We start from the raw sequence: 27179 nt of genomic DNA, 5'->3' as shown, positions 1-27179 counted from the left end.
GAGTCATGCTGTGTGACAGGGAGCTACAAGGGAATGAGGGAAAACGAAAATGCATCTGGCACTTCTCGGTCACATGCCTGTATGGGCCCTGCCTGCGAAAGCTAATCTGTTGTACTTCATACTTTAGCACAGAGGCCGTTATATGTTCGTCTAAGAGGATTGGTGGCCAGAAATAAGTCAGTGTCTAATCAGACCCAGGCCTGGACTGGGCACAGTGCCATGACATTTATTACGTGTGCATTTCTCAGCTACCAAAATGGCTGCTTCCTGCAGAGCTGGGGAGTGATCTCCGAGAAGAATCAGGATGCTTAGCTGACTTAGTAGCTCTGTGCAGCAGATCTGATCTACTTTTGATATGTGACCTATCCCCCATACAAATGGGAAATGTCTGTGGATGTGTGCGAGCTGAGAAGGAGGAATACTACATTGATCCAGCAAAGGCTCCTTTCACTCCTGCTAAGAATTCGTCAGGCAGGAAGTTTTTCAGAAGAAGAAAATCAGACAAAAGGAAAGAAGCAGAGAGTTGTGATGGAGCTGAGGCCACAGGCACTGTTACAGAGAAGAGAGGAGATGGCTACAACCCAGAGGATGTTCTTGTGTCTGTTATCTGTCCTTACTCCAATAGTCCTACTACTAGAGAAGAGCCCGCCAAGCATTGCTCAAGTGTCAGGTCCTCAGTCAAGGACAGCCCTGTGCCATTACATTGTGAATCGCACACCCTAAACACCAAGCCGAGTGCACAGAAAGGAGTTGTTTCCCTGGAAAACTTTGCTGCAGTCAGAGAACTTTCCTTCCCAAACATTCCAAGTAAAGTAACATTCCTTGCGTATGTGGATGCTTGCTGTACGAGAAAGGCTTCGAGCCTGTCGTCCATTGACCGAGTTTCAGCACAGTGGGAAAGTCATAACGGTTTCTTAGCTGAAGAACCACAGAAAAGTGATGTGAAGGGGGTGAGAAAAGTGAAGAGCAGTGGTTGTGTAGTGTATGCCAGATATTTCACAGCTGGGGAGATAACAAGGCCTTCCTTCACCGCAATTGTACCACATGTGCCAAAAGATGAACAGGTTCACTACGTGCCTTCACCATCCTGTCAGGTAACGAGAGCAAGGCACTCAGCCAATAATTCTGCTATTCCGGTTCCTTTATTTGATACTTATGTCTGTTCCAAATGTTTTCCAAATGACAGCACAAGAAGTGGTTAATGTCAGCTTTCAGAGATCATAATAAAGCTATTGGGAGCAAATAAATCGGAGTGGCTTAGACCTTCACACAGTCACACATGAGAGGTTCCCAGCAGCTGAACTTTGCTCTGGTATTTATGGAAGACTTCTAAGGATTGAAGTAGTTGCATGGCCAGTAAAAGAGGCACATTATAGAAATATAAAGGCTGTAAAACACAGTGGGGGTATTTATCAATTTTGCCTGTTGACAGTTTCTTTTTACCCTTTATTTTTCACTTTGGTTTTCGTGGACATGCACCAAATTTATCATTTGGTGCAAATTGTTAGTAATTTTGGCTCAAATGTTCCCAGAGCAGCCATTTCGGAGTCCCTCCTGCAGTATATCAGCAAGCGACATGAGTTATTTTCTTTTGTGGGGTTTATGTATATATATATATATATATATATATATATATATATCATGTGAAATGGATTTTATTTTCAACTTGGGTAGTTTTTTTTTTTTTTTGTTACTTTAGTGCAGTGGTCTTCAACCTGCGGTCCTCCAGATGCTGCAAAACTACAATTCCCAGCATGCCCGGACAGCCGTTGGCTGTCCGGGCATGCTGGGAGTTGTAGTTTTGCAACATTTGGAGGTCCGCAGGTTGGAGACCACTGCTTTAGTGCTTACCTTTCCTGAACCTGTGCGGCCATGTCCAATGCTGGCTCAACGGAGGGTGAAGGTTCCTCAGAGACAACTATGTCGCAGGATAGTATTGAGCAGCCCTGGAGGCGTCGCTGCTTTCCCCCCAAAAATTTTTTAATGTATTTTGACGCCTTTACATTTTCTGACATTGCTAAGTGTGTTTTCCATGTGCAAAATTTCTTGGCGGGGATTTGCACCCAAAAAAACGGGATTTGCGCCAAAGATCGATTGGCGCAAATGATGAATTACTGACTAAAGTTAAAATCACACACAGGACCGTGTGATTTTGAGAAAGTTGTAAAAATTACAGTGGAGAAGATGGGCCAAACTTTGGCGCAAAAATACACTGCGCCAAAGTATTGCGCAAAAGTTACGTGAAAAAAACAACACATAAATCCTTTGATAAATACCCCCCAGTGTCTCCGCAAGAACACTGGCATTGTGACTGAGCAGTGTCCTTGTGCATACCAGAAAAGTCCGTGTATGTGCATTCGGTGGCACTGCCTGCTTAGTGAGCTGTAATTCAATGCTGCATGTGACAGCACTCCTGTTGTGTGGTTATAGTTACACTATTTTTATAGTGCAGAGGTAGGAATAGTCTATCTTTTCCATGTAAAAGCTACAAAGAAGTCCCTCGATTGAATTTAATATAGTTAGCTTTGACTTGAGACAGAGCATTCTGCTTTGGTGCTGCCTAAGAAATCAATGTCTATAAACTGAATGTTCTAAAAATAGATTTTTTTCCAAGGACAGCTTTATGGTCATTAACCCCTTAAGGACGCAGGACGTAAATGTACGTCCTGGTGAGGTGGTACTTAACGCACCAGGACGTACATTTACGTCCTGTGCATAACCGCGGGCATCGGAGCGATGCCCGTGTCATGCGCGGCTGATCCCGGCTGCTGATCGCAGCCAGGGACCCGCCGCGGGCGTCCGCCATTAACCCCTCGGGTGCCGGGATCAATACAGATCCCGGCATCTGCGGCAGTGCGCGATTTGAATGAATGATCGGATCGCCCGCAGCACTGCTGCGGGGATCCGATCATTCATAACGCCGCACGGAGGTCCCCTCTCCTTCCTCCGTCCGGCTCCCGGCGTCTCCTGCTCTGGTCTGTGATCGAGCAGACCAGAGCAGAAGATCACCGAAAACACTGATCTGTTCTATGTCCTATACATAGAACAGATCAGTATTAGCAATCATGGTATTGCTATGAATAGTCCCCTATGGGGACTATTCAAGTGTAAAAAAAAATGTAAAAGTAAAAGTAAAAAAAAAGTGAAAAATCCCCTCCCCCAATAAAAAAATAAAACGTCCTTTTTTTCCTATTTTACCCCCAAAAAGCGTAAATTCTTTTTTTATAGACATATTTGGTATCACCGCGTGCGTAAATGTCCGAACTATTCAAATAAAATGTTAATGATCCCGTCCGGTGAACGGCGTGAACGAAAAAAAAAAAAAGGCCAAAATTCCTACTTTTTTAATACATTTTATTAAAAAAAAATTATAAAAAATGTATTAAAAGTTTTTTATATGCAAATGTGGTATAAAAAAAAAGTACAGATCATGGCGCAAAAAATGAGCCCCCATACCGCCGCTTATACGGAAAAATAAAAAAGTTAGAGGTCATCAAAATAAAGGGATTATAAACATACTAATTTGATTAAAAAGTTTGTGATTTTTTTTAAGCGCAACAATAATATAAAAGTATGTAATAATGGGTATCATTTTAATCGTATTGACCCTCAGAATAAAGAACACAAGTCATTTTTACCATAAATTGTACAGCGTGAAAATGAAACCTTCCAAAATTAGCAAAATTGCGTTTTTCGTTTTAATTTCTCCACAAAAAAGTGTTTTTTGGTTGCGCCATACATTTTATGATATAATGAGTGATGTCATTACAAAGGACAACTGGTCGCGCAAAAAACAAGCCCTCATACTAGTCTGTGGATGAAAATATAAAAGAGTTATGATTTTTAGAAGGCGAGGAGGAAAAAATGAAAACGTAAAAAATTAATTGTCTGAGTCCTTAAGGCCAAAATGGGCTGAGTCCTTAAGGGGTTAAAGGGGTACTCCGGTGAAAACCTTTTTTCTTTTAAATCAACTGGTGGCAGAAAGTTAAACATATTTGTAAATTACTTCTATTAAAAAATCTTAATCCTTCCAGTACTTATTAGCTGCTGAATGCAACAGAGGAAATTCCTTTCTTTTTGGAACACTGATGACATCACAAACACAGTGCTCTCTGCTGACATCTCTGTCCATTTTAGCAACCATGCATAGCAGATGTATGCTAAGGGCAGCATGGTGGCTTAGTGGTTAGCACTGCTGCCTTGCAGTGCGGGGGACTTGGGTTCAAATCCCACCAAGGACAACAATAAATAAAGCGTTATTATTATTATAAGAATGTCAGCAGAGAGAACTGTGGTCGTGATGTCATCAGAGATTATTCTAAAAAGAAAATAATTTCCTCTGTAGTATTCAGCAGCAAATAAGTACAGGAAGGATTAAGATTTTTTAATAGAAGTAATTTACAAATATGTTTAACTTTCTGCCACCAGTTGATTTAAAAGAAAAAAGGTTTTCACCGGAGTACCCCTTTAAGGTTTCGTCTGTCTTCACACTTTTCAGTCATTGTTGGTTAACCATTAGAGTAAGATTACATGTAATGGAAATGCTTATTTTACAGTAGTTGTGAAGCTGATAAAATAAAAAAGAAAGTAAAAAATGTATTCATACATTGCAGAAAACGTCTGCACGCTGTCCAGATTTCTAATCAGCAGTATGTCAGTCATGGGAAAACTAAATCCAAATGGAATATGCAGTGTTGTGGATTTTGCTGTGAAAGAGCTGCAAGTGGGGATTGTTAAATGTGTGTCTATCAAATTTCATTTGCATACTCCATATGGCTATCCTCAGCAAATAATTTGCATCAAAATACACACTGAGGACTGAAACTCCGCTATGGAAAATCTGCAACATTTACAAGATGTGTGGGGGTACCTTTAGGGCCCCATTCACAGGGCAGAATTTCTGAGCCGAATATGACTGAAAAATTCTGCTCTAAAATTTTATTGCAGCAGACCACCATTGTTTTCAGTGGGATTCTGCTGTACAATGCATGCAGCAGAATTTTCATTGCAGATTTTTTTCCCGCCTAGAAATTCTGCCATGGGAATTGGGCCTTAGACTTGGTTTCTTGGCAGCAAGAAGGAGAAGTATAAGTCCTTTCTTTATATTTCTCATTTCTTTTGAATCCACAAAAACAAAACAAAAAAAACTACCAAGTAGAAACCCAGCCTTAGGGTAACTTATTACATGTGCTTTAGAATATCCACAGCTGCCTATTACAGTACCAGCATTGTGAGTGGAATTTCTTTTACACGCTATGAAGAATATCTGCAAAGAATATGCAAAATTTACCTGTGGAAAGGTGCTTAAAATGTGCAGTAGATGAATTTATGTTGCAGATCTGCTGCAAATTTTTGTGGATTTGCCCCATTCAGTGGAGCATTAAAAACCCTTAGTAAGGTTGTTGTGTTGTGGATTGTGTGACAGAAATGCAATTGCAGCAGCAAATCCACAGCAAAATCTGGATGATAAGGTGTGGATTGGTCTCTGTGGATATAAAGGGGTACTCCACTGGAAAACATTTTCTTTTAAATGAACTGGTGCCAGAAAGTTAAACAGATTTGTAAATTACTTCTATTAAAAAATCCCAATTCTTCCAGTACTTTTCAGCTGCTGTATAATACAAAGGAAGTTCTTTTCTTTTTGAATTCCCTTTCTGCCTGACCACAAGTGCTCTCTGCTGACACCTCTGTCCATGTCAGGAACTGTCCAGAGCAAGAGAGGTTTGCTATGAGGCTTTGCTCCTACTCTGGACAGTGCCTAAAATGGACAGAGGTGTCAGCAGAGAGCACTTGTGGTCAGGCAGAAAGGAAATTCAAAAAGAAAAGAACTTCCTGTGTATTATACAGCAGCTAAGTACTGTAAGGATTGGGATTTTTTTTAATTTACAAATCTATTGCTTCTTCGTTTTGCTTCTTAAAGGAAAACTGTCAGATATTTTCTCCCGCACTATCCACAGTACTGGTGGATACTGCAGGAGATGCTGATTAAAACGAGCCCTACCTTACCTGGATCCGCCTGGCTGTTCGTCCGCAATTGTAGTCTTATTCTATGTGTATATCTTGCTGTAACTGGCACGGGCGGGGCTTCTGCAGGTTAACTGGCACTGATGTAAGCATATTCATCCCCCCTCCCCCCCAATTCTCCCTCTCTTCGCCGCTCCTAACTGGAGGGAAGGGGGATGACGTCAGTGCAGAAGCCCCGCCCGTGCAAGTTACAGCAAGATATACACATAGAATAAAACTACAATTGCGGGCGCACGGCCGGGCGGATCCAGGTAAGGTAGGGCTCTTTTTAATCAGCGTCTCCTGCAGTATCCACCAGTACTGTGGATAGTGCAGTAGAAAATATCTGACAGTTTCCTTAAAAAAAATTATCACATATTCACTTGACGTGTGAAAATAGTTTGGAGTCCACCACCAGAAATATAATGATGCTATGAATGGGACCCTGGTGCCCTGTTTCCCCAGTGAGGAGGAGCTTGTATGGAGGGGTGGTCAGGCATGCATTCTATTACTCCTTACAAACTCTATGTAGCAAGATCTAAAATGTAGAAAGTTTCTGCAAACAGTAGGGATGGCAACATTTTTTTAATTCTGGCAAAGCAGTTCACACATCTTGACCAGAATATAACGTAATGCTTTGACTACCTCTATGGCAAGAAGTGTGTTTGCTGGGAAGGGAATTTGTGTTCAAGGCCTCTCCAGCCATCACTACGGTAAAGAGTTTGGGAGACAATTTTCTAGATCATTGGTCTACGATCAGTGTCTTAAAATCCATATGGCTCACCACACTCTACTGGGTTGCTTGCCATGGCTGTTCTGAGTTCTGACTATATAGCAATTGACATTATGGCAGAAATATCCTATACATGGATCAGTGCCATTTTTTGTATAATATCAGCATTAAATTTAACCACATAATATGTATCAGTAATGTTTCCAAACTCGTAGTTTTTTGCTAATTTTTTTTGGTATAGCATCCTACTAATTGAATGTGGCTCATAAAGGATAAAGGTTTGACCTTTGCCCTCCATTAATTGTTTCCCTGAGTCATGTACAGAGAATACCAAATAATTTGCCAAAAGTATAACATTTTTAGTTCCTTATCTCTTATTTTTATAATTTTTATACCCATGGATTATAAAACATTATAGAACTCTCTTGATACCTTGCAAATATAAAGTTATAGATAATAAGACAAATTTACATTTAGCTAATGCTATGGGTGTTCTAGACATGTTCGATTTTTTTCGACATGAAATTTTCTATGTGGATAAAGCAAGAGATCTTATTTCAACTAATGAAAGCAGGGAAAAAGTACAAAAATATAAATTGAAGTTTTATAAATTAAAGAAATATGATATTGTTCTAAAAAAAAGTTCAATGTTTTAGTGTGCTTTTATAATTTTTTTTCTGGTATTGTAGTGCAAATATGCAGTGTATTTGAACAGCCAGGACTGCAGTTGCAATAAGTATTTATATGTTATGACTGTGGTAAAGAAAGCATTGTCAATGTTTTCTCATCTTTTTGACTGGTTTATTACTTTATTGAATTGAATGTTTGGATTTGAAAACTTTATAAACAATGCATTCAGAAAGTCTTCAGTCTCTTTCACTATTTTTAGTAACCATCAGTGGAACCATTTTCAGGTTTCTCCATTGATGTTCAATTGGGTTCAAGTCAAGGCTCTGGCTTGGCCACTTAAAAGTGTTCTCTGCCCCTAGACATATTATTCCCTATCCAAAAGATAGGGGATAAGATGTCTGATCGCAATCTCTCCTGCAGCGCCCCGTGTCATCTGCTGCACGGAGCGAACTTCACTTCGTGCCTGATGACGGGCAATACAGGGGCCTGAGTATCATGATGTCACATCCCCACCCCCTTGTGACTCCCTGCCCCCTCAATGCAAGTCTATGGGAGGGGGTGTGGCGGCTGTCACATGCACTTCCATAGACTTGTATTGAGGGGGCTGTGCATGACGTCATGAGGGGGCGGGGGGGTGACGTCACGATACTCAGGTCCCTGTATCGCCCGTCATCAGGCATGGAGCGAAGTTCGCTCCGTGCAGCAGATGACACGGGGCGCTGCAGGAGAGATTGCAGGGGTTTCCAGCGCACGGGACCCCCGCGATCAGATATCTTATCCCCTATCCTTTGGATAGGGGATAAAATGTCTAGGGCGAAGTACTCCTTTAAGGACATTCACAGAGTTGTCCCTGAGCCAGTCCTGATTTGTCTTGGTCTTGTGCTTGGGATCATGTTCTTGTTACAATGTGAACCTTTGGCATTCTAAGTCAGTTTTCTTTATTGAGAGTATCTCTGTACTCTTGAAGTGTACTTTCAAAGGAAGACAGAGGCGTGAGGAAGATATGTGGATGGTGAAATGGTTGATGGTTTGTTGTATTGTTTTGTTTAAAAGTAAAAATCTTCTGTTGCACAATTGTTGGTCCTTGACGATGCAGTTGTATTGCGCTTTGCTTTTCTTGTACGCTTGTTTTGACAATAAAAATAAGTTACAAAAAAGAATATCTCTGTACTTGGCTTTATTCAGCTTCCCCTCCCCCCAACCAGTCTCTCTGTTCCAGCCGCAGAAAAACACCCCTAAAGCATGATACTGCGACCACCGTGCTTCATTGTAGGGATAGTATTGGACAAGTAATGAGCACTGCAAGTTCAATCTTGATTTCACCAGACCATACAATCCAGTTTTGCACTCTCTGAGTCAAGTCATTTAGGTCTTAACTGGTGGCTTTCATGGTTTTTGTTGAGGAGAGGTTTTGTTCTAGCCACTCCAGGATCTTTGGAGCTCAGCCAGAGTAACCATTGGGTTCTTGCCCACCACTTTTACTAAGGCCCCTTTCCCCTTATTATTTAGTCCTGGTTGTTCTAAACATTTTTCATTTAAGAATTATAGAGGCCACTGTGCTCCTGTGGATCAGTTCAACTGACATTTTTGGTAGCTTTCTCCAGATCTGTGCTTCCATATAAATCTGTATCTGAGCTCCATAGGCAGTTCTTTCTACCTCATGACTTGGATTTTCCTCTGATATATATTGTCAGCAGTGAGAAATGGGAGACTCCAGAGCTAATTCTCAAGTGTCATAGCAAAGGGTCTGAATACTTAATGTCCATGTGAAATTTAGTTTTTCCTTTTTTTTTATGTATTTGCCAGAAATTTCTAACATGCTGTTTTGTGAAAGAATCGGAAGGATTTCTTAAAGGAGTAGTCCAGTGGTGACTCAGTGGTGAGCACCTTATCCCCTATCCTAAGTTGCAGATCGCGGGGGGATCTCCTGTACGGAGCCCCGACAGCCCGCGGGAAGGGGGCGTGTCGACCTCCGCACGAGGCGGCGGCCGACACGCCCCCTCAATACAACTCTATGGCAGAGCCAAAGCGCTGCCTTCGGCAATCTCCGGCTCTGCCATTGAGATGTATTGAGGGGGCGTGTCGGCCGCCGCTTCGTGCGGGTGTCGACACCCGCTATCTGGGCCGGGAGCCGGGGCCCAGTACAGAGAGATCGCAGGGGGCCCCAGCGGTCGGACCCCCGCGATCTCAAACTTATCCCCTATCCCCTCAGTTGACATTCTAAATTTTGGAGGCATGGATTTCTGATGGTTTTTCTGCAAGATTTGAAAGAACAGATGCAAGCTGTACCTCAATTATGTAATGGCTGGGGATGTTATACTGAACAAGGTTATAGTTGTAACTTACTCTTTTCCAGATTTCTGACATCCATGTTACTGGAGAGTCAGAGGATATGTCAGCCAAAGAGAAGCTTCTTCTTTGGACACAGCAAACTACTGAAGGCTACGGTGGAATTCGGTGTGAAAACTTTACCACATGTTGGCGAGATGGGCGACTCTTTAATGCCATCATTCATAGATACAGGTGAGTTATTGTGTATGTAGCAGTATTGCTAAAAATGACTAATATAGGCAGCTATAAATATTTGACAATAATATAGTAAAAAAGCATATGTAGAAAAATGTACACAAAAGTTTTTTTTTTTTTGGTCCCAGATTAAATTGCCATCCATAACTATGGTAAATTCCAGTAAATCTGTGAAATCAAACACTCCCTAGACTGGTAGGCTTTCCCATTCCATTTTCTGTGGGTATGGGAAGTGACAATCTATGTTGGCCAACCTCAGCAGATTTAGTAAAACAGAAAAAGATGCAGCCCTACTAGGTATAGGGGAAGCAGGAAAAATAGAAGGAATAAGAAGAAGTGTCTAAAACATAAATAAATAGATTGTATTTATTGAATAATAGTCTCAATGATGTTCTATGTTCTTGCCACAGACTGAACAAAATATATTAAAAGAATATTAAGACATGTATTGTACATAAAAGATACATAAAATTTGCACTGTTGCGGGAAATGGATTGTTAAAAAGTCTTGGATTTAATAGAATAGAATATATTCGGGCTATAGGATTAATAGGAAATAGCAGTTTTGGGAGCGCTGGAGGCTCCTGAGTAAATGCCCACTGTAACAGCTTGTGCGCGTAGACTGGGTAAATGAGGAACAAAGTTAGAAGATCAGGCACTTAGTGCCTCTTACCGGCTCCTGGCGGAGGACGATTGCCGGCATACGGTAGCATTTGCAGATGTATTTGTGGTACGTCCCCTTTGACCCGACGGCACGGGAAGATGTAAGAGAGACGCACGGAGTCCGGTGGTGGTGATGTCCTGGATGCCTCTCAGTCCCGGTAGCACGGGAGCAGGTGCGAGAGGGGTCTTATCTTCTAACTTTGTTCCTCATTTACCCAGTCTACGCGCACAAACTGTTACAGTGGGCATTTACTCAGGAGCCTCCAGCGCTCCCAAAACTGCTATTTGACCCTGTTAATCCAATAGCCTGAATATATACTATTAAATCCAAGACTTTTTAACAATCTATTTCCTGCAACAGTGCAAATTTTATGTATCTTTTATGTACAATACATGTCTTAATATTCTTTTAATATATTTTGTTCAGTCTGTGGCAAGGGCCCTGCCCAGACTGTAGAACATCATTGAGACTATTATTCAATAAATACAATTTATTTAGTTACGTTTTAGACACTTCTTCTTATTCCTTCTATTTTTCCTGCTTCCCCTATACCTAGTAGGGCTGCATCTTTTTCTGTTTTACTAAACATTCTTTTGGCACAAGGGTAGGTGCAACGCAGTATCCTCGGTTTAGGCTTTCTTACTACTATATTTGCGTTGAGCTCCTCCCCTTTTTTATATTTGTGTACAACCTTAGCAGATGCCACTTTTTTCCCCATGAAAATTTGATTGGAAACTCTTGTCTTTTGTCCTATGTAAAAGCAATGAATATTCTATATGATTTTTCTTTCTAATGTATAAGCAATTGTTGTTATTTGGATCTTATTTGAATTATGGCTTCTTATTTGTGTGGTTTTGCTTGAAATTGGTTGTACATGATTAAAAAAAAACTTTCTTTCAGAAACAGAACAATACCAGTTTTTATTTCAAGCAATGTGGGGTTTCTCCAGTGGTTCCCTTTTAAAATATCACAATTTCAGACCAAATGAAGTTCAGATAGCTAAGCTCATTTGTTATTTACTTGACAAACTTTGGCATTGAAAACTTAAGAGGTTATTTGGGCACTAAAATTTTTTTTATATTTGGCTGGGAGTGGCATTAAAAAAAAAAAAAATACATACTTACCTACCTCAGTACCCCACAGGTCCTGATGTGACATCATTTCCTCATTTGCTCATCACTCTGCTGCCTACTTGCAAGATGGACTTGTCTTGGCAGTGATGTCCTGCTCAGCCAATAAAGGTCTGAGATGGGATAGCACTGCAGTCAGTGATTGTCTGAATGGCTTTCACTTCCAAAACAATTCCATTTTTAAAATAAATAGTAGCAGGATGAGTGGAGGATCGAATTATATCACACCAGGAGTTTGAAGACAGAGGTAGGAAAGTTTGTTTGTTTTCCAAGCCACCTCAGCCAAATATAAATCTGTTTTGGTGCCCAGATAACCCCTTTTATGGTTACAATGACTTAAAGGAGTACAACACATGTTAGGATTACACAATACAGGTGAAACACACAATCTTGGTTGTTTCAACACTGACAAGGGCAATATGGCTTCAAATAGAGTCATAATACTGAGGAAATACATAATGTTATTTTATACTCTTGGAAACATGAGAATTTGGACTTGACTGGCTGCAGTAAGCAACTTGTCTCCTCCTTTAAAATACTTTAATAATTCCCCCCCACCTCCATTGTGTTATGTCTGAAAATACCTCCTCTATTTGTCTGTGCTTGATGCAACAATTACAAAATGGATATCACACACCAGATTGTAGATTTATGACTTCTAGTTCAGATGTTTATAAATATTCACCAATCTGGCACCACAATAGGACTGACTTGGCCAAGAGACAAAAGCATTTTGTCTCTCATAAGTCCATGTGTTTTATTATAATTATTATAATTGTGTTCTCTCCAGAATGAGTAAGAATATGGGCATGTGGTGGAACACACCAGCATTTAGTTTTCTGGGTATGTATGTATCCATATAAATTAGGTGATGCAGTAGACTGATGACTATAGATGGAGATGAGTCTAACTAGGTACCATACCTAAAATCCCATAGTCATTGAGAAGTGTCAGTCCCTCCTATGCTGAACCGAAAACCTCTGGACAAATGCATCAAAACACTGAAACTGTTCTGCAAGAAATCATAAATGTATAAACTACACAAAGCTGTTTAATTGGACATAGAACTTTTTTATTATTTTTTTTTTATAGAATATATCTCATGTATTAAGACACACCTGTCAGATCCCACAAAAAAAAACTAAATAAAACTGTTATACAGTGATCCTTCAACATACAATATTTTAACATACAATGGTCTTTTCTGGACCATTGTAACTTGAAACCAGACTCAACATACAATGTTACAGACAGTCCAGATCTGCAAAACATGTCAATGGCTGGAAGAACCGACCAATCGGAATGGGAATTTCACTGGTAAAACCCACTGACTGTCTGGTAGCGCCGCCTACAGTACAGGGAGGTACTCCATGTTATGTACCACTGCAGGGATGTGGAATTCCTATCGCCCGACGCCCGGGACATGCAGTTCCGGGCGCCGGGCAGTTAAATTTTTCCGTCCCTTAGCCTGGCTTCATGCAAGCAGGGCCGGACCTGACAAGCGCTGCGGCACCCTGCAGTCTGTATGGAGCGGGCTTCTGACTCCTACCCGCCCCATACTCTGCAGCCCCCAGCTGTAAAAACCTGCGTCCTCCGAATTCAGAGCAGGGCGCGGGGAGATAAGAAGCTGTGTACATCTTATCTTCCCTGCTCTGCCTTCTTTCTCCCCGTGCAGACCTGCGTCCTCTGCCTTCGCTCCACACAGCTCTAGCTTCAGAGACTTGAGGGGAGGAGCGGACGCAAGTCTGCACGAAGTGCAAGTTTCCAGCCTGCATGCAGCGCTTAGCAGTCTGTATGGAGCGGGCTCCGGACTCCTGCCCACTCCATGCTTGGCAGCCCCCCGGCTGTTTTCAGTAGCCAGGGGCCGCCACTAATAGCCAGCATGCGATCGCCACGGCTGGCTATTTACCCTTTATATTGCCGCTGTGAAAGCTGACAGCGGCGTCTAAAGGGACATGTGAATGCTCCCGGGTGGGCTAGTGGGGTGGATCACCCCCCGGCAGCATGATCGCGGGCGGGCGATCCACTGTGCAGGTAGCTGGAGGGCTTACCTCTGCTTCCTGCTGTCCCGTGGATCTGTCATTGATAGAGCCTGGCTGGACCAGGCTCTATCAATGGATCGCAGAGCACAAAGATCAATTGAGTTCAATAGAATCTATTCATCTGTCTGAGGAATCTAATGATTCCTTCTAAAAGTCTAATAAAGTGTTAGAAAAAAAAGTTTTAATAAAAGTTTAAAAGACACACCTTAACCCCTTCCTTGTTAAAAATTAAAATGACCCCCTTTTCCTATATAAAACCATGCAAACATAATAAAAATAAACATATTTAGTATCGCTGCGTGCATAATTGTACAAACTATTAAAATATAACATTATGTTGTTGTTCTTCATCCAGTATCCCCCATTCTGGTTTATTTTTGTGTTATTTACTTGTACTTCGGTTTCATTTGCTCGAGCGGTGCACACTTCACCCGGACCCACGTGGTCACTGTGACTGTGTTATGTTTTTGCATTATTTGCTCTATGTACCTTGATTTCCTTCTGTTAAAACTTAATAAAGTTCTTTTTTGAATTTGAAAAAAAATATATATAACATTATGTATCCCGTACGGTAAATGTAAAAACAAATACCAAATCACAGAATTGCAATTTTTATAATATCTCAGAAAAAAAAAGATAAAAAGCTATTAAAAAGTCAGATCAATACCAAAATGGTACCGATACAAAAAAACAGATTATGGCGCAAAAAATTAGCCCTCATACAGCCTGGTATGCAGGGGAAAAAAAGCTACAGGGGTTAAAAAATGGCAATTTAAAAAATTCTTAAATTAGTAAAACATGATGTAAACTATACAAATCTGGTATTGCTGTAATCAGGCGATCTAAAGTATGAAACTACTAAATGGCGTAGAAAAGAAAACCACCAAATCTGCAAAATTATCTTTTACCATTTCAATTTCACTTCACCTAATATATATATATATATATATATATATATATATATATATATATTGGTTTGGAGAATATGTTATTGAAAAATTAGAAAGGTATCATTATAGTTTGTAGTTATGGCTATTATAGTTCGAGGAGGAAAAAATTAGAGTGTAAAAGCGAAAATTGGCCCGGACAAGTGGATCGTCATGAGGTACAAGTAGATTTTGCTCCATTTTAGTCCTGTGGACAAGTAGTTTTAAAAAAAATAATAATAATTTCCATACCCCTGTATTGTTTACCTGTGCCAGGGATAGCTGTTCCAGGTGGGAGCGGCTTCATTTTACTTTTTTTGGGCCACTTTGTGTACTGTACAGGACCCTGAAGAAGCTCCTGTCCTCTACATAGACAGTGATTTATAACTCCCAGCAGATCTTTCTTACTTTTCTATGTAAGGATTTGCTTTATCTATATTAGTTATCTACTTATTTTTGTTTAATACTCACTTTTTCCTATTTTTGGATGACATTTTGGGGGCTTCAGAACCAATTACCAGGTTTCCATAGAGTTATGGTCTCAAGATACATTGGTTTCAGCATACAATGTTCATCCTGGAACCAATTAATATTGTAACTTGAGGGACCACTGTATGTTACTTAGATCCGTAATGGGTCCCAGTGGTCGAACTTCCCATGATCAGACACTTATTCCCTATCCCGGTTATAAATTGTCAAACTCTGGAGTACCCCTTTAATGGTAGTCTCTTTATCTTAAAGGGAATCTGTCACCTAAAAATCAGCTGTAACTGCTATCACTGTTATGTAGCACTTTAAGGTACCTGTAATTAGCTTGTCTGTTGACTCAGTACTGAAAAAATGCTTTTATTTGTGTGAAGAGTCAAAGAGGCGTGTCAGTGCCCCAGGATTTAATGCCTTTCCCTGCTTGCTTCCACTGCCCTTACCTTCTATGATTGACAACCAGGGCTCTGAACGTCCTGGCGATATTCCATCCATTTGCAGTTCATACATATTGCTCTGCACACACAGTGAGCTTGCTGGATGCAGAGGTGGCACCATCAGTGCTCTGCGAGCATTGGCTGTCAGTCATAGAAGGAGTAGTGGATGTAAATAAGGAGACGAGATGCAGCCTGGGGCACAAGCCTCTGTTACTTTTCAGTTGGCCAAATTAAAACTTTAGTTTTTGTATTGGGGCCACAGACAAGCGAATTACAGGTATATTCGAGTATTAGCCGTTCCGAATATAAGCCGAGGCCCCTAATTTCACCTCAAAAACCTCGGAAAAGTTATTGACTCGACTATAAGCCTAGGGTGGGAAATACATCATCCCCCCTGTCATCATCCAGACCCCGTCATTAACACCCCCGTCATCATCACCCCATCATCATCTACCTCGTCATCATCCCCCCCCCCCCCCATCATCACCACCTGTAAATCCCTTTCAGTGGTCTTTAACCTGCGGACCTTCAGATGTTGCAAAACTACAACTCCCAGCATGCCCGGACAGCCGTAGTTTTGAAGCATCTGAAGGTCTGCAGGTTGAAGACAACTGAAAGGGATTTACAGGTGGTGATGATGGGGGGGGGGGATGATGACGAGGGGGGAGGGGGAGGGTTAGTCTTTCCGGGATGTCCACCTGGAGGCCCTCTTCCCCGGGAGGCCCCCTTCTCCGCTCCGGGCCGGCCACGAACTAGTGACGTTGCCTTGACGACGACGCGCAGTTACATCCCAGCTCATGAATGTCCCTGCGCGGTGGTGTCAATGCAGCGTCACTAGTTCGTGGCCGGCCCCCAGCGGAGAAGAGGGCCTCCCGGTGAAGATGGACAGCCCGGAACGACTAACACTCCCCACTGGACGGTCCCTGCAGCATAGATGGCCGAAGATGGACTGCCCAGACCATCCCCTCACAGCTAAGCCACCCCTCACAGTTTACTCGAGTATAAGCCGAGGGGGGCGTTTTCAACACGAAAAATCGTGATGAAAAACTCGGCTTATACTCGAGTATATACGATACTTCTACTCTTATTCTTACTCTTTACTTATTCTTTACTCTTGCTAGCAGTGCTACATGACCGTGCTAGCAGTTATATAGTGGTTTCTAGATGACAGATGCCCTTTAAAAAAACATTGAAGTACTTATAAAAAGGTGACAATTAAATACTCAAAGTAGCATGGAGATGTTTAGTTGTCTACAGCAGACTCTGTTGCTGAGCTGTGAACCTATAAAAAATACCTTCCGAATAATTACAATGTTGTTTGTTAATGTGTTAAGTGGCATGTAAGACATAACTCTGCATAAACATGCCATAACAAAGAGAACATTGTGAGTCGCTAAATCCAATTTCTTTTGGTGTTGTTTATTTTGTGTAAAGTGCCCTGTAGCAATCTGCAGGTCTGTTCGCTTTTTGTGCTCTTTGATTAATAAAGTAGAAGCTGATATTATATTGTGGTAATGGGGGTATTATATTATATGAAAAAAAATGTGTCTATAGGCTTGTGACTGAGCACGAGCACACTACATTTATAAATGACACTGTTTAAACTTGTTTCCAGCGCTCAGGCCTGTGCATGACTTACATTCCTTCTGACTGGAGCAAAGAAGGCTAGAACATGCACCAACTGCTGAGGACCTAAAGGGTGCACAGGGAGGAAAGCTTGCCTCCTAATGACTATATAAGCTCAATTATTACTTTCTTCTCATTAGGTTTACATCCTTTAATCTGCATGTCTTTTTACATGAAAACAAGGTTCAGCTCTCCTAAGGATAGAGAACAGGATACGTTCTCTAAAGATGGTTAGGAATTGTTTGTTCTCCTGAGCCTCTGAATAATGCATACACAATGGATCACACAGTAATCTCATACCTTACTAAATAAAACCGTTGTATACGGACCAATATTGCCCCCATACAGTGGTAGATATCATCCTTACACAGATGCTCTGCAGGCCGTGTAAGTGATTACAGTGCAGCAGAATCCAGTAACTTATGGGTGATGATTTCTCTGATTGGAGACCCTTCCTTCTATTGTCTCCTTCATCCAGCTCAGACTGCCATGAAAAGTTCCTTCAGCCATGACTGCAGGATTTGATAAAACAAATACTGTAGACTCCCTGCCATTTCAGCACTATCCCCACCACTATGCAATCCATATCCATAGTGCCCCAAACAGCAACTACACTTCACACAGAAATACTGCCTCATTTAGTGCCTGCACTTTAATTATTCCTATTTGTGTCCACACATAACTAGCTCCTTTTGTGCCCCCACCTGTAGCTAGGCCCCATCCGTGCCTCGACACTGTAGTTAGGCCTCTTCTGTGATTCCACAATCAAGTTAGGCCCCTTCTGATGTGCGCCCAATTCCTAAACGGGTCATTTGAGCATCTTTATTTTTTATCTATCTAACTAACTATCTAGACAAAGAATAAGTCAGCCAGCACTTTAGTTGATACCAAACTATTATATGGACCTGGCCTACAGGTGCATGCTACTAGGCTAGATATACAGCAACAGAAGAATGCAGCAGCACACTGCCAGCACAAAAATATAGGTGAAACATAAACATGCAGATAAAACATGGAGAGCTATACAGCTATGGTGTAATAGATGCAAATGTGAAACTATGAAATAGTGAGGCACTTAGCTCGCAGTCGGCGGAGACAAATTTGCGAGCTAAGTGCCTCACTATTTCATAGTTTCACATTTGCATCTATTACACCATAGCTGTATAGCTCTCCATGTTTTAACTGCATGTTCATGTTTCACCTATATCCTTGTGCTGGCAGTGTGCTGCTGCATTCTTCTGTTGCTAACTAACTATCTAGCTATCTATTTATCATCTCCAATAACGGAGTGCTAAAAAAAATGATGCCTGGATTACCCCTTTAATTAATTCTCTCTGTTCTCCCTATTGTAGTTAGACTAATTTTGCTACCATACTATAATCAGGTCCCTTCTGTGCCCTCAAACTTTATTTAGACCCTCTTTTTTGCCCTCACACTCTATTTAGGCTACTTGTGTACCAGCGCACATAAAGGGGTACTCCGCTGCTCAGCATTTGGAACAAACTGTTACAAACACTGGCGCCGGTGCTGGGAGCTCTTGACGTCATAGCCCCCCCCTCATGATGTCACGCCCCCTCCCATAGACTTGCATTGAGGGGGCGGGCGTGACGTGAGGGGGCGGGGCTATGACATCACAAGCTCCCAGCGCCGGCTCAAGCGTTCGGGACAGTTTGTTCCAAACGCTGAGCAGCAAAGTACCCCTTTAAGTAATGCTGCCCTTTGTGCCCACATGATGTAATAATCTTTAATAAGGTATTCTTCTGTGTCTTAACACTATATTTTTATTTAAGCTTACTTGTGCTCCTTCCCTTTAGTAAGGAGTTCCAGACCCCTTGGGGGGGGGGGGGTCAGTCCAACAATGTAGACCAGTTAATTAAAAATAGCATTTATTCCAAGCACAGATCAACGCGTTTCAGACCCAAAACGGGCCCTTCATCAACACTTTGTCCTGATAAAGGGCCCGTTTCAGGTCTGAAACACGTTGTTCTGTGCTTGGAATAAATGCTATTTTTAATTAACTGGTTTACATTATTGGACTGACCACTCCAAGGGGTCTGGCGCTTGGAACAAGTTCTGTTTTTATTCCCTTTCTGCTGCCTAAAATATTACAGAAGTGCATTTATTTGTCATTATGCGTAAACAATTGCTTACATGTATAATTCTGCAATGACATGTTAGTCTGTGATTTTTGCTGTTGTGCATCCCCCACAAATGCATATTACAGTGTGAACACAGCACCTAAACAAATGCAGATCTACCTTCATGTGTTCTAACCTTTGCTGTAGTTATAACCAATTTTGCAATTTTCATCTGATTCAACTATTTTTTACCTTCCATTTGCCAAAACTAAATCATAAACCTGGTGAATTTATTCACCAATGAATTCTAATGGACAGGGAATCAGCATTGAGCAAATCAGGTGACAGTTTTCCTCACTTCCAACAAAAAGCCTGTACTTTATTTCATACAGAATGTTATTCATCAGCCATTTAATAAATGTTTCCTGTAAATGATGCAGCCCAGCTGATTTTAAAGAGTTGATCTGCTAAAGAAGGACAAAGCTGCTTGCAAGAGCTTAAAGGGAGTCTACCACTAGTGTTTGCTAAGTTAAGGGGTTATCCAGGAAAAAAACTATATATATATATATATATATATATATATATATAATCATCTGGCTCCAGAAAGTTAAACAGATTTGTAAATTATTACTATTAAAAATCTTAATCCTTTCAGTACTTATGAGCTGCTGAAGTTAAGTTTTTCTTTTCTGTCTAAGTGCTCTCTGATGACACCTGTGTCGGGAACTGTCCGGAGTAGAAGCAAATCCCCATAGCAAACCAATTCTACTCTGTGCAGTTCCCGAGACAAGCAGAGATGTCAGCAGAGAGCACTGTTGCCAGGCAGAAAAGAACAACTTAACTTCAGCAGCTTGTAATTATTGGAAGGATTACGTTTTTTCAAATAGAAGTAATTTACAAATCTGTTTAACTTTCTGGAGCCAGTTGATATTAAAAAAAAAAGCTAAAAAAGTATTTTTTTTCTTGGAATACCCCTTTAAACTATTGGAATTGCTGAATAAAGGATGTTATTGTGAAATTAACGTTAGCTTTAGTATCTTGATGTGCTGCATCATTGTCTGGGAAAAGCTTATTATTGAAAATGCAAGCTACCTCTATGACCGCCTGGACCACCCATCTCCTCCTTCTCATTCTTCTAGGTCAGATGTTAGCTAAAGGAAAAATGTAAGGGGTTAAGGCAGACATAGATGTGCTCCTAGAGATATTCGCATCCCCAGTGACCTAAAGAGCTCATTTGCATATTGATGCAGCACCTTAAGATAATAAAAGTATAATTTATTACACAATAACATCATCTATTGAGCCTAACCAGCAGTTTAATTTTGCCCAAACTGGTGGCAGACATACTTTAATCTGCTGGATTAGTACACAGCTGCTTATAAAGGGATAATATGAGTCTCTTAACCACATACACAAAGTCAGCCTGCAGCAGCCACACCGCAGTTGTTAACTTTGGCAGATTTTACCTCTGTGTGGCAAAGGTTACAAACGGCAGTTTTTGAGCCAAAGCCAGAAGTGGATTCAAAAGTAATGAGAAATATAAAGGAAGGACTTCTCCTTGCAGTGGTAGTGTAACACCAACCCTATTGCTGCTTCTAGTCTCCTACTTCATGAAACTGGCATAAAGAAAGAACACAGCCCATAACTCCCCTCTGTTGTAGTGCCAGTTCCCTTTCCCCCCACAGTGGACTTCACCAGCTTAGAAGAGCTGTTATACCAGCAAGACCCTACTGCTGCCAACTTTAGCCTTCCTTTCTTATTACCAAATTAGAGAGGAAATATTTTTATTTCCCTAATTTATATGTACTCCTTTGTGCTCTCTCCTGTCCTATCAGACAGAGGAGAGCACAGAGGAGTGCTAGCCCACCCTCACTGGACTTTGTCCATACCTGTGCTTCAGCTTGGACAAAGCCATGATTTTATAAGTCATTGTTTCTATAAAAAGGAAATACAATTTTCTTATAAAGTATATTAGAAAGGTTAATGTTTTGCCTTTTTGAATCTAACAGTGGCCATTTAAATAAGATCATACAAGGCAGACTATACAAAAATAAAAACCCCTTAACGACAGCCAGCTCCCGCGATATCACATCGGGTTGTTCCTGGCGGCCATCAATGGCCAGGACCCACGGCTAATACCGGACATCACTGATCGCGGTGATGTCGGTATTAACCATTCAGACGCTGCGATCAAAGTTGACCGCCGCGTCTGAAGTTAAACCAAAACTATACCAGCAGCTCAGTCGGGCTGTTTGGGACCACCGCAGTGAAACCGCCGCGGCGTACCGAACAGCTTGCAGGACACGAGGAGGATCCCTACCTGCCTACTCGCTGTTCGATTGCTAAATGACTGCTCCGTGCCTGAGATCCAGGCAGGAGCAGTTGAGCGGCAATAACACTGATCAATACCATGTTAATGCATGGCAGTGATTAGTGTAGGAAATCAGTGTGTGCAATGTTATAGCCCCCTATGTGATTTAACCCCTTCCCTAATAAAAGTCAGAATCACCCCACTTTTCCCATAAAAACAAAAAAAAAACGATGCAAATAAAAATAAATATAAACATATGTGGTATTGCCGTGTGCGTAAATGTCCGAACTATAAAAATATATTGTTAATTAAACAGCACGGTCAATGGTGTACACGTAAAAAATTCCAAAGTCTAAAATAGCATATTTTTGGTCACTTTTTATACCATAACATTTTTTATAAAAAGCAATCAAAAAGTCAGATCAAAACAAAAATAGAACCAATAAAAACTTCATATCACTGCGCAAAAAATTTGCCCCATACATCCCCATATGCGGAAAATTAAAAAAGTTATAGGGGTCAGAAGAGGCTGTTTTTAAATGTATAAATTTTCCTGCATATAGTTATGATTTTTTCCAGAAGTACGACAAAATCAAACCTATATAAGTAGGGTATCATTTTAACCGTGTGGACCTACAGAATAATGATAAAGTGTCATTTTTACCGAAAAATGTACTACGTAGAAACAGAAGCCCCCAGAATTTACAAAAGGGCATTTTTTTCTTCAATTTTGTCGCACAATGATTTTTTTTTCCATTTCGCCATGGATTTTTGGTTAAAATTACTAATGTCACTGCAAAGTAGAATTGGTGGTGCAAAAATGAAGCCATAATATGGATTTTTAGGTGGAAATTGAAAGGATTATGATTTTTAAAAGGTGAGGAGGAAAAAACGAAAGTGCAAAAACTGAAAAACGCTGAGTCCTTAAGGGGTTAAAAATAACAACAATTCCATTATCAACTACAAAAAAACAGGGATTGAATTATGCATGCAAGGAATAGTGAATTAACCCCTTCCCGACCTATGACGTACCGGTAACCGGCAGATCCCTGCTGGTATCAGCAGCTGACATCTGCTGGTAATGACGGACATCGGAGCTGGCTCCCATGTCCGTCATTGAAATGGTTAAATGCCCTGATCAATAGCGACCAGGGCATTTAAACATTAAATGCTGGTAATCCCAAAGTGACCAATCTGCAGCTCCACGATGTAATCGTGGACTGCAGATGGGTTGCTGGGGAAAAATGGGGACTTACCAGTCTTTCCTGGTGCTCTGTGAGTTGGCGATTGCTTAAAGGAGTACCCCGCCCCTATACATCTTATCCCCTATCCAAAGGATAGGGATAAGATGTCTGATGGCGGAGGTCCTGCCATTGGGAACCCCCGCGATCTCTCCTATTGGTCACAGCAACTGGGATTTTTATTTTTTTTCCGTTAAGTTTTATTCTGAACATACCTCCTTCATCTTCATTACTAAATTTAGTACTAGTATAAAACATTCTACAGTGTTCTACTTGAAATGAAGCACTTTTTAAAATATGTAAACACATTTTCTAAGATTCTACATTTATCACACTAAATAGTTAATAATTATTTAAATACTAAGGCTTAAAAGGGACATAAATCCACCTGGTGTAACTTTTTATTATACAGTGGTAGACTAAAAAATTTGTTATTCCCCTATACAAGTAGAAGTAAAAGAACATGTGCTCCATAGGGTAATAATGACGATACCCGGTGTGAGAGAAGAAATAGATAACTGCTCACCCTGGGTGGTTGTGTAGATTCATACACAACAATGATAAGGGCACAAACAATGGTAGGTCGTCTGCTGCCCTCCAGTGAATAGTAGCAAGGAATGAGGAAGGATAGGCTTCAATGAAGGTAACCGGCTCACACGGCGCTGAGCGACCAGGACATGATGTGGAGGATAAAAGTGGACTTTAATAACCAAGATGCAATGCGTATGGTCCGGTCGGCTCATTTTTGCGCTGTATGTGCTTTTCCCCTGGACCTAAAACTGTGGTCAACCACGGTTTTAGGAGCGGTTGTAAAAGCGCATACAGCGCAAAATTGAGCTGACCGGACCGAACGTTTCACTCCGGCCGGCTCATTCAAATGAATGACATACGGGAGCGCATAGAAAGGCATACGGGAGTGCGAGGTTTTAGCTCCCCCCTGCCGTATGCGCTCCCGTATGGGAGAAAACGTGATGTGAACCCAGCCTAACACTAGAAGGAGCACAGGAGCTTATTGCCTACTGTCCTGTTATTGAGTTTGCTGCATAACGGTATGCATGTAGCTCCATAGTTGACCCTTTTTAACCATATTAACTGTAGGGAAGCCTTTCTGTCAGTTGCCCAAATTTTGCTATACACATGAAATAAATATTGGATCAACCCATCAATCTTGACAAAATCAGCCAAAAATCTGATTTGTATAGCGGCAGAAAAGTATTTTCAGTATTCACTATTTTAAGTGATAGTTATCTTATACAAGCAAGCAGAAGGCAAGAGCTAGATTTGAAGTTCTCAAGCACAAGAATTCATGAAGCATCACATTGTATGCAGTTCAATATGATTACCGTGGATTTTATTTAGCCCCAACACCACTGGTCTTTAGCTGTCATATAGCGATATACTAAGCTGTTGTTTGTCTTCTTGTTCACAACTTTAGCCATACCTGTAGCCTTATTATATAGAAATGCAGTAGTCTATAATGATGCATCTACTATTTCTTCTGTGAGCTAATCCTGTCTTATCCCTGCTTTGTGCTTGTTCAACTGTCATTCCATTTAGGGTATGTTCACACTACGGAGTTTGAACGGAATCTCCGCTCGCAGATTTCCGCGAGTGGAAATTCCATTCTTGCGGCCGCTGCCGAAATATTTTGGTGGTAGGACCGCACGTCACCATTGACTGCTATTTAGTGCTCGTTTACTTCCACTCTCGTTTATTTCCACTTTGAGCAGAACAATTTCAGCGGCGGAATTGTCCACCGCTGAAATTGCTCAGTGTGAACGGGTTTCGCGGAAACTCATTCACACTGATGTTTATGTTCACAGCGTGTACCGGTAATTCTGTAGTGTGAACATACAAGTGAGGATTGCATAAAGATTATGCATAATGCCACACATTGTAATACCCCCAAGTATGCTCTTTGGCTTAGTTTTTGTTATAACAAAAATTATTATAGTAGAATATGCATCAGCCCCATTCCGACCACTGGAACCCCCCGTGATCTCCCGTACGGGAACATGGCATTACCGCAGCTCTGCACGGTTAATGCGTGTGTTGACGACCTCACTGAGGTCGATGACACCCCCTCCATACAGCTCTATGGGAGAGGCGGAGATGCATGAATGCTGCATCTCCACCTCTCCCGTAGAGTTACATGGAGGGGGCTGCGGCCTACCCGCCTCCTGCATGGGAGAGTTGGTGACACCGGGCCTAGTACAGGGGATTGCAGGGGGTCCCTGCATTTGGACCCCCGCGATCAGACACTTGCGGATAGTTGAAAAGTGTCTACAGATCTCCTTTAAGGTCAATATATGGTTTCATATCAGAGCAATCTATGAAGTGGAAAGAACTTCCTGTAGAGCTCAGAGACTGGATTGTGTGTAGGCACAGATCTGGAGAAGGCTACAAAATATTTTCTGAGGCACTAACAGTTTCCAACAGCACTGTAGACATCATAACTCTTAAAGGGGTTTTCCGGTGGAAAACTTTTTTTTTTAAATCAACTGGTGCCAGAAAGTTAAACAGATTTGTAAACAACTTCTAGTACTTATTAGCTGCTGAATACTACAGAGGAAATTCTTTTCTTTATGGAACACAGAGCTCTCTGCTGACATCATGACCACAGTGCTCTCTGCTGACATCTCTGTCCATTTTAGGAACTGTCCAGAGCAGCATATGTTTTATATGGGGATTTTCTTCTACTCTGGACAGTTCTTAAAATGCACAGAGATGTCAGCAGAGAGCACTGTGGTCATGATCTCAACAGAGAGCACTGTGTTCCAAAAAGAAAATAATTTACTCTGTAATATTCAGCAGCTAATAAGTACTGGAAGGATTAAGATTTTTTTAATAGAAGTAATTTACAAATCTGTTTAACTTTCTGGCACAAGTTGATTTAAAAAAAAAAAAAAAAAGTTTTCCAACGGAGTACCCCTTCAACCCCTTAAGGACTCAGCGTTTTTCCGTTTTTGCATTTTCATTTTTTCCTCATCACCTTCTATAAATTGTAACGCTTTCAATTTTGCACCTAAAAATCCATATGATGGCTTATCTTTTGCGCCACCAATTCTACTTTGCAGTGACATTAGTCATTTTACCAAAAATCATAACAACATGCAGGAAAATGTATACGTTTAAAATTGTCATCTTCTGACCCCTGTAACTTTTAATTTTTCCGTGTACGGGCCGGTATGGGGGCTCATTTTTTGCGCCGTGTTCTGAAGTTTTTATCGGTACCATTTTTGTGTTGATCCAACTTTTTGATCGCTTTTTATTCATTTTTTTATGATATAAAAAGTGACCAAAAATACGCTATTTTGGACTTTGGAATTTTTTTGCGCGTACGCCATTGACTGTGCGGTTTAATTAATGATATAATATTATATTTTGGACATTTACGCATGTGCCGATACCACATATGTTAATTTTTATTTACACCGTTTTTTTTAATGGGAAAAGGTGTTAAATGACCTTTGTTAATTTTTTTTTTCACCATAGGGACCTATAACACTGCACACACTGATCTCTTATGCTGATCCCTGCAAAGCCATAGCTTTGCATGGATCAGCGAGATAGGGGCTCGATTGCTCAAGCCTGTAGCTCAGGCTTGGAGCAATCAAACCCCGATCGGATGCGGCGGAGACAGGTTAGGAGACCTCCGCCTGCGTCCCAGCTGATCGGAACTTCGCGATTTTATTGCGGTGTCCCGATCAGCCCGACTGAGCTGCCGAGAAGCGTTTCCTTTCGTTTTCAGACGAAGGTGTGCAAACCCATCCAGGTGTGCAAATCTTGTGGCATCATGCCATAGAAGACTGGAGGCTGTAATAGCTGCCAAAGTTGGTTAATCTTTTTCGGTACTGAATAAAGAGTCTAAATACACTGCTCAAAAAAAAGGGAACACTTAAACAACACAATGTAACTTCAAGTCAATCACACTTCTGTGAAATCACACTGTCCACTCAGGAAGCAACACTGATTGACAGTCAATTTCACATGCTGTTGTGCAAATGGAACAGACAACAGGTGGAAATTATAGGCAATTAGCAAGACACCCCCAATAAAGAAGTGGTTTTGCAGGTGGTGACCACAGACCATTTCTCAGTTCCTATGTTTCCTGGCTGATGTTTTGATCACTTTTGAATGCTGGCGGTGCTTTCACTCTATTGGTACCATGAGACGGAGTCTACAACCCACACAAGTGGCTCAGGCAGTGCAGCTCATCCAGGATGGCACATCAATGCAAGCTGTGGCAATAAGGTTTGCTGTGTCTGTCAGCGTAGTGTCCAGAGCATGGAGACAGGCCAGTACATCAGGAGATGTGGAGGAGGCCGTAGGAGGGCAACAACCCAGCAG

The 27179-nt window shown here is 41.3% G+C and overlaps 1 protein-coding gene across 20 annotated transcripts in view; it reads left to right on the top strand.

The window, feature by feature from the left end:
• Positions 1-27179, top strand: part of DST (dystonin) — a 613928-nt gene that overhangs the window by 280468 nt on the left and 306281 nt on the right. For all 20 annotated transcript variants that reach the window (XM_056565774.1, XM_056565763.1, XM_056565758.1 and 17 more), the window contains one exon: positions 9723-9889. In XM_056565774.1, coding sequence (XP_056421749.1) covers positions 9723-9889 — 167 coding nt within the window. The remainder of the gene's footprint in view (positions 1-9722; positions 9890-27179) is intronic.

Source organism: Hyla sarda, chromosome 3 (assembly GCF_029499605.1).
Source record: "Hyla sarda isolate aHylSar1 chromosome 3, aHylSar1.hap1, whole genome shotgun sequence".
Lineage (NCBI taxonomy): Eukaryota > Metazoa > Chordata > Amphibia > Anura > Hylidae > Hyla > Hyla sarda.
Note: the sequence above shows the minus strand (reverse complement) of the source record. Positions and strands in the feature narration are given on the sequence as shown.